This window comes from Electrophorus electricus, chromosome 17 (assembly GCF_041902795.1).
Source record: "Electrophorus electricus isolate QZ-2024a chromosome 17, ASM4190279v1, whole genome shotgun sequence".
NCBI lineage: Eukaryota > Metazoa > Chordata > Actinopteri > Gymnotiformes > Gymnotidae > Electrophorus > Electrophorus electricus.
Window position 1 is genome coordinate 2,076,348 of NC_137513.1, and position 18,244 is coordinate 2,094,591.

Here is an 18,244-nt window from a genome sequence, read left to right on the forward strand (position 1 = left end):
CTCTCGTTTTCCAGATGGGACAGTCAGAATCTTCTTTAAAGAACAAGAAAATGTTCAACCATGCTGTACTTTTAGTCTCTCCCAGTGAGTATGAAGTATAAAACTAATATGTGAGATGCCTAGTGACAAATGGCGAGCGCGTGGTGCGCTACTGACTGGTGCAGCTCCGGTGCATTTGGTGTCAAAACAGAATGTACCGTGCCGTGCCAGTGGAATAGCGCGCCACACCCTTTAAATCTCGTTGTCTGGCACTGAACCTTTTTGGTGAGCGACAGAAGTTTGCTGGCAGTGTGATGAGAGCAGTCGAGCGCGCGCGTCCTCCGCACAGTGGCCTGTTACACAAAATACAGCGGCGGTCCGTCTGCAAACGGAGACAAAACGGGAACCACAGAAAGGTGCGGAGTTGAGTCTGTCAATGCGCATGATACTGCGGTTGTACTAGCACGCTCCAACTCACCTTGAATAAGCGCGTGTGCCGTGCCGTTTTACTAGCAGGGGGCGGATGATTAACCAATATACGCCCCAAAGCCTCGCGCCACCAGCCAATAACGCGGCGGTGGAGGCGGACCCAGTGGCCAAATTCCCACACTTGGTTTCACTTTGCACTTGAGAACATCTCCGTCTTCCACAAACGCGCTGGTGAAGGTGCGCTGTGCATGAGGGGAAGGATGCCATAGGAGGAACGGGCTGGGGAGAGAATGAGGGAAAACGCTGAAAGGATCGAGCGCAGGACATGAGTACCAGGGCGTCGAGCGGAAACGGAGCGGTGCGAGGAAATCGAATATGAGCAAATTATTGAAAGGGGCACTTTGAGCTATTATTTCTGGTTGGCAATAGTACTATGATTTGGTATGTGGCCACTTTGATAGCAAGTGTATTCAGCACCCGAGGAACGTCAGCTCAAGGTGAGTTGAAGTGCAGTATATCAATTTGTCTTTTTAAGGAATCGCATTATCACGCCGTGCTGGGTTTTTCTGTTCTGCCGAATGGCATGTTTGAAAACCTGTGCCGATGTGGGGATCTCTTTTATTTTTCCTAAAACCAGCGTTTGAATAAAAGTTCAAAGCAGCCTATTCGCGTGGAATATTCGTATTGTCTCGTGCCAGGCCATGAGCGATGGCCAGACACAAGGCGTATAACCGTTGTACTCGCGGTTACCAACGTGCAGAATAGACTCTTGCCCGCCTCTTCTTTGATGACAAACGGCTCCAAGAGGATTTTATGTTCTATTAAAACCGTTCGCCATCAATCGATCATCATTGTCATTCTGTTGGTTAATAATATTAAATGAAAATGTCACCGTGAAACGCACTGTAATAGCCTATCACGGATGAAAGATCGTCCAGTGAGGAGCCACATATGAATTCCAATTTGCAGAAAAGGGGCGTGCATCGCATTAAGGGAGTAGCCGAGGGACACGCGATGGTCTGGCTGCTGGTATTTACTCCGGCAATCTCGCTTCCACGCTGTTTCCTTACTACGGACGCGATGGTGAAAGCAACGATGTCCTGCCTTGCGCAGCGCTTGGTCGCCATTGGCTGCTGGAGCTAGTCTGTTTGCCATGACTGCTGGCGCCGTGGCCGTATTTAGGACGGACATCAGCCTATTTCCGAGTCATGGATATTCGCTATTGTGCACAAGCCTGTTGACCAATGGACTTATTTAACCTTGCATTCCCTTCCGTATCCAGAAGGAGGGGTCGTTCCATCGCCACTGGGAAGCGCTAATTGCGAGGTTGAATCTGGAGTCTATATAATTAGACTATGGGCTGAATGGGAGGTTTGGTAAAGAGTTCGAACTCGTTAAATACTTAATCTCGTACATGCTGAGTTTGTAATTATTATAGTACTAAATCTTCCTTCTATTTAAAGCCCACTGCGCGAGGGTTATACCGATTTATAAGGACGTTGCCATTAGACTGTATGCACAATGTAGACTGTCTCACTATCTGTGTGAAGACTAGGTGTGTTGCCTGAAAAAAACAGTTTTCACTTCAGGTCTTCAACAACAAAGAAAAACCGCAGGTATTGTCTCTGCTCAAATCCCAGTATTTTACTTACTCCTTATGCATCAAAGGGGTTTGTGGCCGCTGAAATGTGATTACTTAACTCATAAAACCCCTTACACAAACATAAAACCCCTTACACACCTACTCAACATCTGAACCCACTGTTGTGAAAATAGCCACTACAGGCTTGCTGCTCATCAACAGATGAGAGACTAAGCTGTCTCTAGAACACCAGACATTAAGTAGCACTAAGAGACAGTGAGGTGTTTGCTCAGAGTGAATTTGAACCTCACACTCATCACCTGAATTAGAACCTCACACTTGACATACTTTGAGCTCTTGTAATTGGCAAAGTAATTTCAGAGGCCACCATGAAGAAATCTGTGGTTATGTACCTGTACAGCCTGTCAAAGCGCTCAGTTAATTTTAATGTGCATATTGAATAATACAAAAGTTAAAAGAAAAAGTGCTGATTTCACTGAGTCCGGGAGCACCTGACAAGTGTGGGACTGTGGGAGGGTGTATGTGCTACAAACTCAGCTGAGGCAGTCAAGGTGAAAATTGATTTCATCACAAGCTGGGAAGTTTCAAATATGCAAATAAGGGCAATAACGGCAACAGTAATTCTGTCCAGCGCAATTTTTCTGAAAGATCTGATTGGGTGACATCCATATGCTTAGACATTTGGAGAGCAATCATGGATTTTTGCAAAAACACTTCTAATTTCTAATACATTTTTGATTGCAATTTGATGAAATGTCCTCTAGAAATAAGAAATGCTGCCATCTGTGTTTAAAAGCTTCCGACTGCACAGACTGGAACGGGCTTTGTACTGGGCTGGTTCCACAGCCATGGGGCCACAGGCTTAGCTTACTCTGTGTGCTCCATCTTTTGTGATCAGAGTGGCCCAGCTGATAATGGCGGCGGTTAGAAATCTCTATAAAAATCAATTGTTTTTTAGAAAGATTTCTTTTTTTAAAAGGTAACTGATATTCTAATGACATGTTCGTGATTCCCAGGGTTCTGTTTGTTTCAGTCATATTATGGTAAAGCGAAAGTATAGAACAATTGTTTTTTTTTCCTTTTCTGAAATTGCAGAAATTTCTTTTAAGGTATTTTGTATAGCAGATTATCAGCAAACTTGAATTATAAACTAAGAGTTTGAAAATGTTTTTTTGACATCAGTGAGCCGGTCCTTCATAAAAGCCATTAGGTTGATAGGGTTGAAGAGTGGAACAGCAATAGATAACCTAGTGTTGCTGAACTTTTATAGCTGATCATATTTGCTTTGCAAGATTTTCACCCATTGCCTCTGTAAAAACAATTTAAATGACCATATTATTAACAGAAACCAGGCCTATATACTTACACATGCCATTATATGAAAAACATAATATCCAAGTAATGCAGTGGGAACACAACATGCTTGATGGCCCTGGTGGTTGACTGACTTACTGAACACCCATGACCATGGAGTGCTGTGACAGTAATGTAGCTGTATGTGTGGTGGATAATAAGGGGATGCATGGGCAGAGGTCTGAGCCATGCCCCATTAGTGGACTGAGGGAAGGGTCTTGGCACAGACCCCTGACTGCTGGCTAAGGCTTCTCCTCCTCCAGCTTTCCAAGCTGCGTCTGACTGACCTGTGGCCTTCCGAACGATGGACACATGAACACTCTGCTTAGCCTGCTTCAAGCAGAGTGTAGTGCTTTGCTTTTTTGTCATACATCTCTGCTGTGTCCAGAGTTTAGATTCATTAGCAAACACCCTACTCAACTAAAAAGCCCAATTCTAGCTTAGGGATGAGCAGCTGTGGGGTCTGTCTGGAAGAATGAACCAATCAAACTCAACAGTCAGCCACCAGGAGCTCCATGTTACCCATCCTAACATTGGAGAAACTCATAAAAAATCCCAGCCCCCCCGCCCCAGTGATCAAGGCAACATTTGTGGGTGGGGCCAGTCTGAATGTTTGCTGGTTAGTGTGGCTCAGCAGGGTGCACTGTGGCACCCGGGGCAGTCCGAGCGGAGCTGCGCAGGAGCTCCTGCCAGGGTCAGGCACGCAGCCACCCCACTACTCCACCCTCCCCCACTCTCCCGCCCTCTACATCCTCTCGTCGTCTCACCTTACAGCCTGTCTCTCCCGGCCCTCCGTCAGCTGGAGCCATGTCAACTCAGCCCACGCCCTCTCCTACAGGGCCATTAAATATTCAGCAGGATGCTTCCAGAGTCCAGGTCACTGTCCCGTGCGCTCGGCGGGAGCTGCTAACCTCTGGACAGTCCTTGTTAAACTGGTTCATATTAACACTGCTGTGGGCTGTGTAGGTCGGCTCTTCCGGTGCAGGAAGAGGTGACTGGTGATCGCGTGCATCCAGTTCATTTTCCACAGGACGTGTCACTTGCCTGGCAGTGCTATCTTTGTGGTTAATGTACTTGATTTGTAATTGGAAGGTTGCTGGTTCAAGCCCTACCAGTGCCAAGTTCCCACTTTTTGGCCCCTGAGCAAGACCCTTAACCCTCAATTGCTCAAGTCGTAATCAGTCATAATTGTAACTTGCTTTGGATAAAAGCGTCAGATAAATGCCAAAATGTAAATGCTTGGCTTGGTTCTGGTGAGACGCTATGACGAATGCCTTATTTCTGAGTGATAGTACAACTTTAGACGGTACTTGCCCACCTGAAACACTCCACAAGGTGCGGTCATACAGGGAAGCTACTAGCTACCTACACAGGGTTGGAAACATTCTTTTTCAAGCTACGTCAGAGGACGTTACTGAGGAGTGGACTGCAGTGAGGGTCTGCTGAGACTTGTCATACGAATGTAGAGAAGGCTGCCAGTCCACTGTTTTGTTTTCCATTAAGATGGTATTTCCTGCTGAGAACGTGTTGTTTTCTCCACTGTCATCAGATTGAGCCCGATGTGTAATCAAACGCCTCTGTATGAATTCTAGAGAGGGAGACGTGTGTCCTGTCTGGAACGATCTGCCATGTGCACTGCCTCTCATATCGCTGTTGCATAGCATTTCACTCTGAATAACTAGCACTTTTTATTATATTGCAATTGCAGTTTTTAGCTGTGTAAAAGAGGCAATAGTGCTGAAAATTCTCTCTAGCACCGGGAAAGACCATTCAGTGTACAATGCTGTGAGAGTCTGGACCAGATTGGGAAGTGACACCAGGCTCCAGATGGCGTGGGGCGATGGGGCAATTGTGGGGCGTACTCTGTCAGACGTGCTCCTATGACCCTGTTAAAGTGACCGCGTCTTGTGTTTCCAAAGAAGCGGGTGACCATCTGGTGTCCCGGAGGTCTCGGTTCCGGTCCACTTGCTTCCTTTTCTCCTTCTCTTTGTTTTTCATGCCCCGTACTGGACTTAGGGGGATGTGTTCGGCAACTGTTGTAACTTTGATGATGCAACATTGAAAGGCTTTGGTTCAGCTGAATAAAGCAGAAGCTTTGAAGAGAGCGTGCCCCATGCATTAAACAGCCACAGTTTTGGAGTGCTTAGCACGTTCGAATCCTGCTGGGCTGTGGCGATCCACGTGGCAATCAACAGGTGTCGTCATAAACTGCGTATTTTGTTCCATCTTTGCTGCATGTGAAGGTCGAACAGCTGAGGTGCCCCCACTTCGCAGACCTGCCGAGCTGCACAGACCTGCCCAGTTGCGCGTACCCGCCTGGCTGCACAGACCTGTTTGACTGCACAGACCTGCTGGACTGGCCATGCAGTCCCTGCCCCCTCCGGTCTGTAATTCTCATGCGTGCCTGTTTGTCTTCTGCATGGCACTGATCTAACCAGTGACTCCCTGTGAAGTGACCTTTGCCAAACTCAGGCTGGCGTTCAATTACAGCTTCATCAATGGTCCGTGTGGCCCTGCGACCTTGAGGGGTCCACCTCTGCTTCTCGCCTCGCCTGATTGCCTATTGTGTCTGAGTGCCCCGGCTGGTGATGAGACTCAGTTGTGTCGTGGTGAGGTGACAGGTCAAGCATGCTCCGTGTTCTGCTCCACATTCACTTTGCATGTTAATATTGTGGGCGAAAGGCCTGAATTACTCATCAGAAGAGTGATATGAATATATAACAAATATATTCTTCATGCATTCATCAGATAAAGCGTTTATGATGTCTACACCCCTCAGCTGGTGTAAATGGACAAAGAAACAGATTGCTTTGTTTCTTATTTGCTGAATACAGAGAAAACTAAATGAAATGTGCAGAATTGCTTTAGAGCCGATCAGAACTTCGCTAAGTGGTTAAGAAAGGTTTTGAACACAGAAATCCCAAAGAGTCCCACATCCCACCAGAGTTTTCAGGACACCAAATAGGCACTTCAGAAAGAGAACAAACATCTGTACAATATACCTCAAGCTCTGTTTATTAAAGTGTCTTAATGATAGTACTGCATTACCACTTCTACGGTCTTCCTCGGCTACAAAGACATTGCGGCCTATGCGTTTGAAGTGAGCTGTGATAGAACCGCGTAGGATTAGCTCCGCGCTGCTCCCTGCGACGTGCTGCCGGTGATACTCGATAACCCATCTGGTAATTACAGGTGTGCAGAATCTGCCCAGTGAGCATTTACATATAGATGTAAGTCATTAAGGCTTCTGTGCAGGATGCATGTGATCTTTTTGATTTGCTGCCCGCGTAGACTAACTTATGTAAGGAACACTCTGAGATCTAGATGCATTTGGATCAGGCAACGTCGATGCAACATTAGAGCAGAACACAATCCTATCACAGCTCAAAACGTGATGGCCACAATGTTAACGTGCTTACATACGTAGGTATAGAGAAAATGGAGATATCACTGATATGGTATATACCCTGAATTCTTTATGATAAATTCTCTGAGTACTGTATGGTATATACTCTGAGTACTGTATGGTATATACCCTGAATACTGTATGGCATATACTCTGACAACTGTATGGTATATACCCTGAATACTGTATGGTATATACTCTGAGTACTGTATGGTATATACCTTGAATACTGTATGGTATATACTCTGACAACTGTATGGTATATACCCTGACTACTGTATGGTTTATACGCTGACTACTGTATGGTATATACTATATGGTCTCCATATGGTCTCAGTGAAGAATCTGACATTAAGCTTTTTCTAGGTTTTTTAATGCCTTACTTTGTTTATAATTAATCTTCTTGTATAATTCATTACTGTGCTCATCTATTCTGGTTTAAACACTGACATTTTAGATATTCTTTTTTGTAACAACACGTATTTATTGTATGTATGAGATATATACCTATATCTTGATGTGACGTTAGGAGGCTAAGCATTATGCAGGGACGAGTAACGTTAAACAAACACATATTTATTTGTACACAACACAACAAAGGCGTAGCACGCAAACTATCTTGATCAAACAACACAAACGCGTAAACGATAGACTTTTATACATGTATGCTAATGACACAATGAGGAACAGGTGTGAGACACAGGGAGGGCGTGGCCACTGTGATGAACACACACACACACACACACACACACACACACACACACACACACACACACAGAGGTGTTCGGGAGGTTTACCGTGACAGAGCCCCTCCCCAAAGGTGCAACTCCCAGAGCGCCAGCCTATCAGGCCGTGGCCCCGAGACCAATGCCAAATGGCAAGGCCGGAGGACCGAACGACCCGACATGGGCCAGCGCGAGCAAGACAGAGGAGAGAAGGACAGGCATCAAAACAACAACAGACTCAGGGACGGACACGCTAACAGACTCAGGGACGGACACGCCAACAGACTCCGGGACGGACACCAAAGGGGACAAAACGACGGGGACCAACACAGTGACAGGGACGGGTACAACATTATTTAACAAGTCACTGAGTCCTGGTAAGCTGGCGAAAGCCCCAGGTTGTTCCCCAGTTGTAGTCCATGCGGGGAATCGCCCCTCGCCGATGTGGGGGGCGGCAACCTTCACTGTCCCACCACAGGGGGCACACCAGCCACCTTGGTCGTCTATGGAGTGATTACTGGTATCGCCTCCTTCCTGCCTCTACGAGGCTTCGGTACAGAGAGTTCAAGAGTTCTGGGGCTGTGTGCCCTAGCGAAGGGAGTTCTCTCCTCGAACGAGGCTGCCTCTAGGTGTTTCATGCTGGCTGGCTTGCTTGGACCTAGGCGATATCTCCTGGGCGTAGCCTCGGGCCACCTCATAGATGCTGGAGTCGCGTCGTTCTCGAAGACGACAGACCGAGCGTCACTGTCCGCGGGAGAATCCCCATGGAGGACCTCCTCCACCTCCATCGGTGGATCCTCCGCATAATGTCCGACCACAGACTGACGTCTCTGTACTCTCCTTTCACTCCACAATTATTGCAGCCCTTATAGTCATCCATGTAGGGGTCGTAGGACCCAGCGGAGTTCACCTCGGAGTGCTGGTTCACGTAGTTCGCCTGATCTCTGTAGGACTCAGCAGAGTCTGACCCCGGACCATAATCAGGGCCCCCCAAAAATCCTCCTCTGTTGTGGACTTCTGGAGCGAGACCTGGAGGAGAGAGGGTCTCTCCGCAGGATAACAGGAATCTACGGAATCCGACTCAGTGTACTGGACATCATTGTACCAGTCCCGGAGGACAGACGCAGTTCCGTACGACTCCCCAGCATCCGCAGAAGGACCACACTCACCTGGCCCGCTCTCCCCTACCGTGGGAGTCGGGAGTGTGTCCAAGAACACGGAGGGCTTCCCTGCTGTGGGGGGGCGTTTACACACACACACACACACACACACACACACACACACACACACACACACACACTCACGTAGGCGTTCAGGGGGAGGGGCCATACCGTGAATGTTGGACATGCAGCATAAAGTCATATACTTGAACATTTTAGAAGTAAGTTTGCACATATTATAAGTCTAATAATGGCTTTATTTATGAATAAATTATATAAGGTATATGTAATGTAAAATTTAATTGCTCAGTCACATAAAAACTATATGGTTTACGTATTTTAGTTTTTGGAACAATAATGTAAAAATCGTTAAGTCCAGTGTTCTTGTTCTTCATGTCAAAGCGCTTTTCACCCCTGCTGAAATCACTCAGAACCCAATGACATATCCGTCATCCTTATTAACTTATTAACTAAAAATAACTAAAACGGACTTTTGAAAAGAAAAATTGTTTTGTCATGGAGCTTTGCTGTTTTTTCATTGGTCAACCCACTCCCACAGCAGTAGCGTGTGCTGTTGAGTTTTGCCAATTCCCATTAAGATCTCCATTAGGTACATTTCTAGGGTGACTGAGCACTGGAATGTTCCCAACCAGCACTGTAACATTCCCAACCAGCACTGTAACGTTCCCAACCAGCATTGGAGCAGCACAGCTAACAGCACTGGAACCTTCCCAACCAGCACTGTAACGTATCCAACCAGTACGTTAACGTTCCCAACCAGCACTGTAACGTTCCCAACCAGCACTGGAGCAGCACAGCTAACAGCACTGGAACATTTCCAACCAGCACTGTAACACATTCCAACCAGCACTGTAACGCATCCAAGCAGCACTGGAGCAGCACAGCTAACAGCACTTTAATGCATCCAACCAGCACTGGAGCTTCAGTATGTGGACAATCCAGCATGTGATGTACCCAACAAAACCAGCACTGTAACGCTCCCAACAAAACCAGCACTGTAACGCTCCCAACAAAACCAGCACTGTAACATTCCCAGCAAAACCAGCACTGTAACATACCCAACAAAACCAGCACTATAACGTACCCAACAAAACCAGCACTGTAACATTCCCAACAAAACCAGCACTGTAACGTTCCCAACCCAGTGTTGGGTAAACCTCCCCCCACCCCCCAGGTAAAGCACCAGGTCTGTGTATTTCCATTTATAAAATGAAAACACATGTAGTAGATTTTTTTGCACTTGTTCATTGTTATGATCTCATAAAAACACTTCAGAGTTATTAGTCTGGCAGTGTGCTGGCCTTCGCCTGGATAGGAGCACTGTGTGCCACTGCTGTGTAGGAAGCATTGGGTACTTCTCAAGCTGTCATTGTGCTAAGAGAAATGAGGAAACAGTCCAGCTACCAGTCCCTGGAGCAGAGCCCAGTTTAGTCTTACAGGTTATGCTCCCTTTTACAATAATGTTCTTCTGTCATCTGTATTGTTGTGTGCTATAGGCTTAGGAGTAGAGACAGAACTTTCTAAATGTACTGTAAAAGGAGACTGTAATTATTATATAGATGCATTATATAGATGAGCTACAATAATAAAACACGGTCACTGTCCGGTTTCTTGCATATGCAGCTTTTTCAGACTGAGCTCACAGGTTGTTGTAAGGACGGTGGGAGGACAGTCTGTGTCTTATCAAGCAGGAGTGCGTAATGCCCCACAGAAAACAAACTGGACAAAGCCATTTGGGCTTAGTAGGAAGAGACATATGATGTCCCACACTAGTCTCAGTGGGGACATTTTCCTATGGGTGAGGTGAGTGATGGGTTTAGGGGACTTCTGTGTCTTCAGGACCAGTGTGGGCAGAAGATGAGTGAGTGTACTCGGCACTGCCACTGGCACTCAGAGCAGTGACCCCCTGTGGACTCCGTGTGTGCGTGTTGGTTATCACTCCTGATGCATCCTGATTCTTGTGTGTGTGTGTGTGTGTGTGTGTGTGTGTGTGTGTGTGTGTGTGTGTGTGTGGAAAAGGCTGTTAGTGTTAAGCGATGGTGTAACCCTGTACTGGGCTGGTCATATATGCAGGATCTGGTGAGTGTAGGTTTTTAATCAAAACCTCAATTTATAGTCTATTTTACCTGACATAGTAGGTAACAACTGAGATCATCCTTGTTGCTGGACAGCCCAGCGGACGAATTCTTTCACCAGACTGAACTTGTAAATAGACTCCCTAACTGCTCCACTGGACTGTGCGTCAGGGAGCGTGGAGTCAGAGACCAGTTCAGTGCGTGTGGATACTCAGGGCTCTGTCTGGGTGCAGCACGGCATACCATTCATCCGGTCGTGAACTTACAAACCTCCCCAGGGTACAGTTAATGAGAACAGAGGAATTTTCCATTGTTCCTTAAGGGTATGTTATCATTCCAGAGGGAGTTGGATCCCTTTGAAAAGTTCTTACTGTTACTGAGCCACTTTAGGTTTCCACCCTCATGGCTTACTGGTGGAGCGTGCGCTGTCAGCAGGATAGCTTTTTTTTTTTATTCTGGAGGTGAGTTTTCCCTCGCTAGGAGAACAGCCATGCTAACAGAGAGGAAATGCAGCCAGTCAGGGAAAATCCATTCTGGAGATTTTTTCTGCTGAGGCATGTACAATGACCTTTACAGTTCTGATAGGTCACACGCAGACATGACAGGCCTGTGCATTGATTAGCTAGTCTGGCACACTTCACTGTAAGATCTGTGCGAGGGTGAATTAGCAGTGATCAGTGGCCCATCTGGACGAGTGGCTTGTCACCTCATTAGGGCCGCGCAACTTTCCTCTCCTGTCTCATTTGAGAAGAGAAATAGCTGGGACTGCCAGTGCTTCTTGGGGCTCGGGAAACCGTCATCCGAGGTGTGAAAATGTCCTGCAAACAGCCGAGCCTGAATATGGATGGTGTTTTACAGCAGCCAGTTCTGCTTCTGTTTTCTAGCCAGCCCTAACACAAACGCCTTTTGTGGATGAGCGACCGTCATGGTCTAACCCAGTCAGGTCAGCGTTGCAATGGAAAATGCTTCCGCTTGATTCTGGGGTGTGAGTTTGAATATTTGCCCTCTGCAAAACTGTATTTTTTAAATTTAACCACTTCGCCATACTTATCTGTGGCCAGGTGCCCACGGAGTGCGAGAGGAGCCCCAGTTCGTGACGGCCCGTGCAGGAGAGAGCGTGGTTCTGGGATGTGACGTCAGCCACCCCCTCAACGGCCAGCAGACTCCCTACGTGGTGGAGTGGTTCAAGTTCGGCGTGCCTATCCCCTTCTTCATCAACTTCCGCTTCTACCCCCCTCATGTGGACCCGGAGTACGCTGGTGAGCCCACACGCTGCTGCCTGCTCTCTGCATTCGCTCTTGCGCCTGTTTCATTGCTTTGCTTTTTCACACCTTTTTATTACCTTTTTTATATTTCGCGATTATGCTGCAGTTTCAGTCATTGAAGTAGATGCATTGCGAAGCTGGTTGTGCAGAATACATACATGCGGGCCCCGTTTGGACAAAACATGCTAATGAGGTGCTGTTTGCATCCAATCAGAAGGGTTTGCTGGTGCACTCACTTGTTTGTGTCTTGTGAGAGGGAGGCTGTGGTCCGAGTGGGAGTAGCCAGGTGCTTGCACACCCTGCCAGTCACTCTGTGAGGCTTCAGCAAAGCTTCTGCTACTTGCTCTTGTTAGCACTGCATTCCACTTTCTTAATTATGTGTGTGCTGTAGACACTGGTGAAGAATCACAGTCTTCTACACACACATACGCACATATATTCACACACACACACACACACACACACACACACACACACACACACACACACACACGCGCACACACGCGCACACACGCGCACACACATGCACACGCACACGCACACACACACACAAATACGCACATGCTCACACTCTCCTGCACACATTCTCCTCTGCACAGCACACTTTCTCTTCAGCACTGCGCACAGCGAGGCGCGAGACATGCCGATGCTGTCTCGATGAGCAGAGCGCTTCGGCAGACTCGTGGGAAGCATTCTGGCATTGTACTGCGTGCGAGCCGCTTCCGCGCAATCTCATTTAGACCCAAGACTGTGGAGGACTAGGGGAGAGAGGGGGCAGCCTGGTCTGTTAGTGAACGTACGTGTATGCATGCGGCCACGCAAGTCCACAGTCTAACCACGAGCTTCAGAAACACGTCGAGAGAAAGAACGCGGCAACGCTGGCTCTCTGGCCCAACACGTTGTCTTTCTGCAATACTCGGCGATTCCCATAGATCAATGTAACACCTCCTCACCTCCTTCACCCACCGCACACCCTTTCTGCAGAAGCCCCTCCCCTCCGTGTGCCTCTCGCGCACGACCCCTCATGCAATTACTGAACAGCTCCGAGAGCCCAGAGACGCGCACTGCAGCTCTCCACTGCAGAGATTCTGTATCTCTCCATCTCTCTCTCTCTCTCTCTCTCTCTCTCTCTCTCCCCCTCTCACTATAATCTCTCATTTTCTCTATATCTCTCTGTTTATCTCTCTCTCTCTCGTTCTCTCTCCTTCTCTGTCTCAGTTTTCTGTATTTAAGCCTTCAGGCTCAAATTAAATACTACAGTACATTTTCAGAACAGAAATGTACTAATAATTCACTGTAGAGATAATATATTCTTGCGCAGTTAACCCCCATCACAAAAATACAACTTCTGTTACAGCGTCAGATAGCGATGGGAATACTGAGACATTTTCCAGAACCTGCTCTGTTAGGATGGAGTCATATCTCCTGTGAGAGGGGGTACTTACTTTGATCAAACAGACTTTAAACATCTGAACTAAAAGTTCCACATTAAATACTAGCAAATTCAGCCATATCTCACCTGGATTCACATATTTTATGGGATGTGTTTCAGAATGTTTCAATGCCAAGTCTATCAAGTAGACTAGACTTAATTAAAAGTGGCAACATACCCTTTTCACTGTATCATATCTTACCTATTAGTGCAGTGAGCTTCAATACTGAGGGCCATGTTGATCGTCTTACAGTGTCCAGTTAAGTGCCGCTGCCCCCCGCCATGACTTAAAACAACGGCAAAACTTCTAAGTTTGGGAAATATGAATGTATATGTTTATAGCTCTTGTAAGTCATTTTAGTCTGGTAACCTAAAATAAACTTGCACTAGTTTATGGGACCAGCGTCAAGTTTGTGTTTTAGAGTCAAACATGACAAATCGATTCATCTGAACCACTCAGACTGAGTTTAGCAGTTACATTTAACTCAGGACTTTTATGTCTTTAACTGGTTCAACATTTCAGATGCCTTGTCAGAGTGCCAGACAAATTCACAAATACAACACAAACCACAAATTTACATTTACGGCATTTAGCTGACACTTTTATGTTTAAAATTATGGCTGAGCACAATGTGAGTAATTGAGGGTTAAGGGTCTTATTCAGGGGCCCAACAGTGGCAACTTGGTGGTAGTGGGACTCGAACTGGCAAACTTCCAAGTTGAGTACCTTAACCACTGAGCTAACACTGCCCAGAAATACGCAACACACAGCATAAAAACACAGCACAAAGCACACACCACAAATACACCACACAAACCGCACACACCACATGGGAAGCCAAGCTGCAGTTTTAGGCTGAAAATCCTGAGTACCATATGGCCAAGTAATAATTTACACAGCTTTTGTAACCTCACCTTATTGACCATAGACTTTATATTTTGCATACAGGCCATTAAAATAACAGATCATCCATTATGTTTATAGCCTCATTAAATGAATGCTCACACGAGCTCCTCAAGGATCTGTTTTATTGGCCAATCTTACAATTTTACAAAAACTAACACATTACAAACAAAAAAGATTACAACAAAGATCATTTTTACAAAAATAATCTGCGATTATTCAAATTCCCCAATTCTATTGGTTCCAACAGACTGGCCATCACAGTGTCAGAATAAATGATCCTCAGGTATAGAGTGATCGCTTTCCCCTAGTCCGGCTGATGGCCTGAGGTGCGGCGTGTGTGAGGGCAAGTCTGTCTGCCGTCTGCCCAGGTGAGACGCCTGATGCGAGGACGTAGTCATTAAAGGGCTCCAAACCTCAGGCCTGATGCTCCACCCACTGTTTCCACAAAGCGCAAACGAAAAATTACCTAGAGCTCTCCAAAGCCAGACATCAGCGCGAGTAATCCATGGTTCCTAGCGGAGATGCTGGGAAAGTGGCCGCCTGAATTGTGTTGAGAGAATCTTAATTTGCCAAGAAACTGTGGAGACACTCGGACGTCGGCAGCGAAACCGCCCCGTCTTCAGCTCTTTATCATGGCAAAGCTGCAGCTGTGGTCCCTGCGTGCCGTATTGATTTTCCCACTCTGGAAAGCTGCAGTTTCCTCCGCCAGGTGCTGTCTGTGATCCTGGAGCTGTAAGATCTACTGTTCGATACACCAACATCATGAAGCAGTTCTTGGCTGCTGAGAGTCTTGGACAGCCCGATGAGCACAGCCCCCAAAGTGCTCTCCGGCGTCTGATCCCGGTCGCGGCCTTCTGGGAGCGTGGATGAGAAGCTAAGTCCTTCCTGGCCACTGTTGCTCTCTGCCCCGGAAAGGCATCGCAGAGTAAAGGCACTGGAATGCAACAGTGCCACGGTGTTTGATTGGATGCCACGGTGCCATGGTGTTTGAGTGGTGCGATTTCAGTCGCTAGTGTGAAGGTCAGCTTTTGTTTGGTGAGAGAGCTACAGAGACTTTGGGCTAAAGAAAGTGCTGCATTCTCCCGCGAGTTCAGACAGCCTGTTGTCCTTTGTTTCATTTGACAGCACAGGGAGGCTGAAATCAGGGGAAGATTGCTTTCCAAGTAATGTTATACACTGATTCTTGTGCTAGATTGAGCTGCTGTCTGTAGTCCATTTGCACAGACAGTCAGTCAGCGAGACTGAAATTTGCATATTTTTTTCCCTCTAATTTGCTGTTCAAACTAAATGGGCTTGATGATCATGAATTCATAATAGATTTTCTGGCTCTGTGTGTGTGTGTGTTTTCCTTTTCACGATTCATGAATACCTATACATTTTTTCAGTATTTGTGAAATCAAGGCTAAAACAGAAAAAATCAAATACCAATAAATGATAATCACGTTAATAATATGTTAATAATGTTAATAACAATAAATGATGGTTTGTGTGGATGGAGATGATCCATGTTTTGATGTTCTCCACAGGTAGGACAAGTCTGCACGGCAAGGCGTCTCTGCAGATTGAGCAGGTGCGCTCGGAGGACCAGGGCTGGTATGAGTGCCGCGTTCTCATGCTGGAACAACAGTATGACACCTTTCACAATGGCAGCTGGGTCCACCTCACCGTCAACGGTGAGTGCGTGACACCTAGTCTCCGTGCTGGTCCCAGAGCCAGGCCCACTGTCGTGAAGGGAAGCGCAGGCTAACGGCGCTGTCCGTGGTTTCGTTGCCTCTTCAGGCCACTGAAATATTGAAGCTAAACATCGGTTGGAAATCGAAAGACACGTGAAATGTCTTTAAGTCTTTCACTGCGGACCTAGAAACCTCTTGATGTGGTATTGGTAACAGCACACCATTATCAAATTGCAATCATTTTAAAAGAGAATTCAAGAGTTTCTCAAAAAAGGTGTATTGATTGTGTGTGTTGTGTGTGTGTGTGTGTGTGTGTGTGTGTGTGTGTGTGTGTGTGTGTGTGTGTGTGTGCGTGTGAAATGTTGCTTCTGAAGTAAGACACAGCATAAAAATGACCTCACATTTGCTTCAAAGGACAAAGAATGAGAGTCTAAGATACTGCCAATGACACAGTGACACAGCACTCGCCCTGCTATTATCTCCATAATAAGGCCCAATAAAGACCAGAAGGCATGTAATTGTATCATTCCCCAGGACTTATTTTACTGTTTCAACGATATGGGTATTGATGCATTGCTAATCTTTAATTCATTATTTCCTGGAAGTGTGTGATTTGTTAATAGTTGGATATGTACATCATACCTTCAACAGACCCCAGTAAAGGCTCTCTTCCTCAGCGGCACAGAAACAGCTGTCTGAAGTTAGTGGAGCCTTTTATGCTAAAATATGCCAGTGAATATGTTGAAACACTCATTTATTCAGACTCCAGCCTGAGAACTTCAGGTCACAACCACGGACACGTGGTTGTACAAGACCATCTGAACTTGACCTGGAGACAGTTAAGCCTCAGGGAGGCCTAAGGGAGCTCATCTTTGCACCATATCTTAATTCAGGAGCACACATTTCAAAACATGGGTAAAAATATGAAATGTGCAAAGAAATTTTTTTTTTTCAGTTCTGATGTACTTATGAATTCTAACATTTGTAACTGGGCCCTGTTTACCAAAATCAGAGTTAAGGTTATGTTAAATGAGAGAGAGTGTTCTGTGTAATACTTGCACTACCAGATTATCTTTGTTTTATGATGTTTTTGGAAAAACCCAGTTTTGTTCTGTCTGTGCAGCAAAACACTAAACGTTCATATACCACATCTGCACAAGTTTACAACTACATACTGTTCTTTATGAGGACACGGTATGACGTTTTAAGCATCTGTAGTCCTAGTTGAATTTGTCTGATTACACTGCTAATCAAAGATATCCCAGTACAACGCACAGCCCTGTGTGTGATTATCAGATATCCCAGTGGACACTCACAGCCCTGTGTGTGATTATCAGGTATCCCAGTACAATGCACAGCCCTGTGTGTGATTATCAGATATCCCAGTGGACACTCACAGCCCTGTGTGTGATTATCAGATATCCCAGTGGACACGTACAGCCCTGTGTGTGAATATCAGATATCCCAGTGGACACACACGCCCTGTGTGTGATTATCAGATATCCCAGTGGACACGCACAGCCCTGTGTGTGAATATCAGATATCCCAGTGGACACACACGCCCTGTGTGTGATTATCAGATGTCCCAGTGGACACACACAGCCCTGTGTGTGAATATCAGATATCCCAGTGGACACACAAGCCCTGTGTGTGATTATCAGATATCCCAGTGGACACACACGCCCTGTGTGTGATTATCAGATATCCCTGTGTTTGGAAATGCAGCTCCGAGAGGGCAGTTTTTTGGCTGGTTTGCAGCCGCTGAGCCTATCAACTGTGCAGAATCAGCCAAGGCGTTTTGCTCAGTTTCGTAACAGATCACAGGCAGATGAAAACAGAGAATTGATCAGCACTCATCAAACATCTCTGGCCCTTGGAGTCCGTTCGAGGGCCCAGAGGGCCCTGGACTGATGACAGGACAGAAAACATGCCCATCTGCATTTCCTGGAGCGCTGCTTTTGTTGGGTGCTCGTGTGTGATGAAAAGTTATTCACTCCCCTTCAGGGAGCTGAACAATGGGATAGGACGTCCAGCAGCTGGGCGTGTCCTGTGTGCAGGGGTGTGTGCTTCTACACTCGTTTTCCAGGATGCTGCTGTATTCACTGCTCCCTGTTTAGTTCATGAAGCTTGCTCAGACAGCTGTGTGTGCATGCGTGCATGTGTGTGTGTGCGTGTGTGTGTTGGTGGGGGGGAGTTAACATCTCAAGAGTCCCCCC

At 46.5% G+C, this 18,244-nt stretch overlaps 1 protein-coding gene across 7 annotated transcripts in view; it reads left to right on the top strand.

The window, feature by feature from the left end:
* Positions 1–634: 634 nt before the first annotated feature.
* igsf9ba (immunoglobulin superfamily, member 9Ba) overlaps positions 635–18,244 on the top strand; it is a 51,870-nt gene continuing 34,260 nt past the window's right edge. For all 7 annotated transcript variants that reach the window (XR_003411473.3, XM_035534294.2, XM_081700163.1 and 4 more), the window contains exons 1-3: positions 635–905; positions 11,813–12,010; positions 15,882–16,028. Coding sequence is in view for 6 of the 7 variants with exons in the window: in XM_035534294.2 (XP_035390187.1) it covers positions 842–905; positions 11,813–12,010; positions 15,882–16,028 (409 nt within the window). In the remaining variant the exon portion in view is untranslated. The remainder of the gene's footprint in view (positions 906–11,812; positions 12,011–15,881; positions 16,029–18,244) is intronic.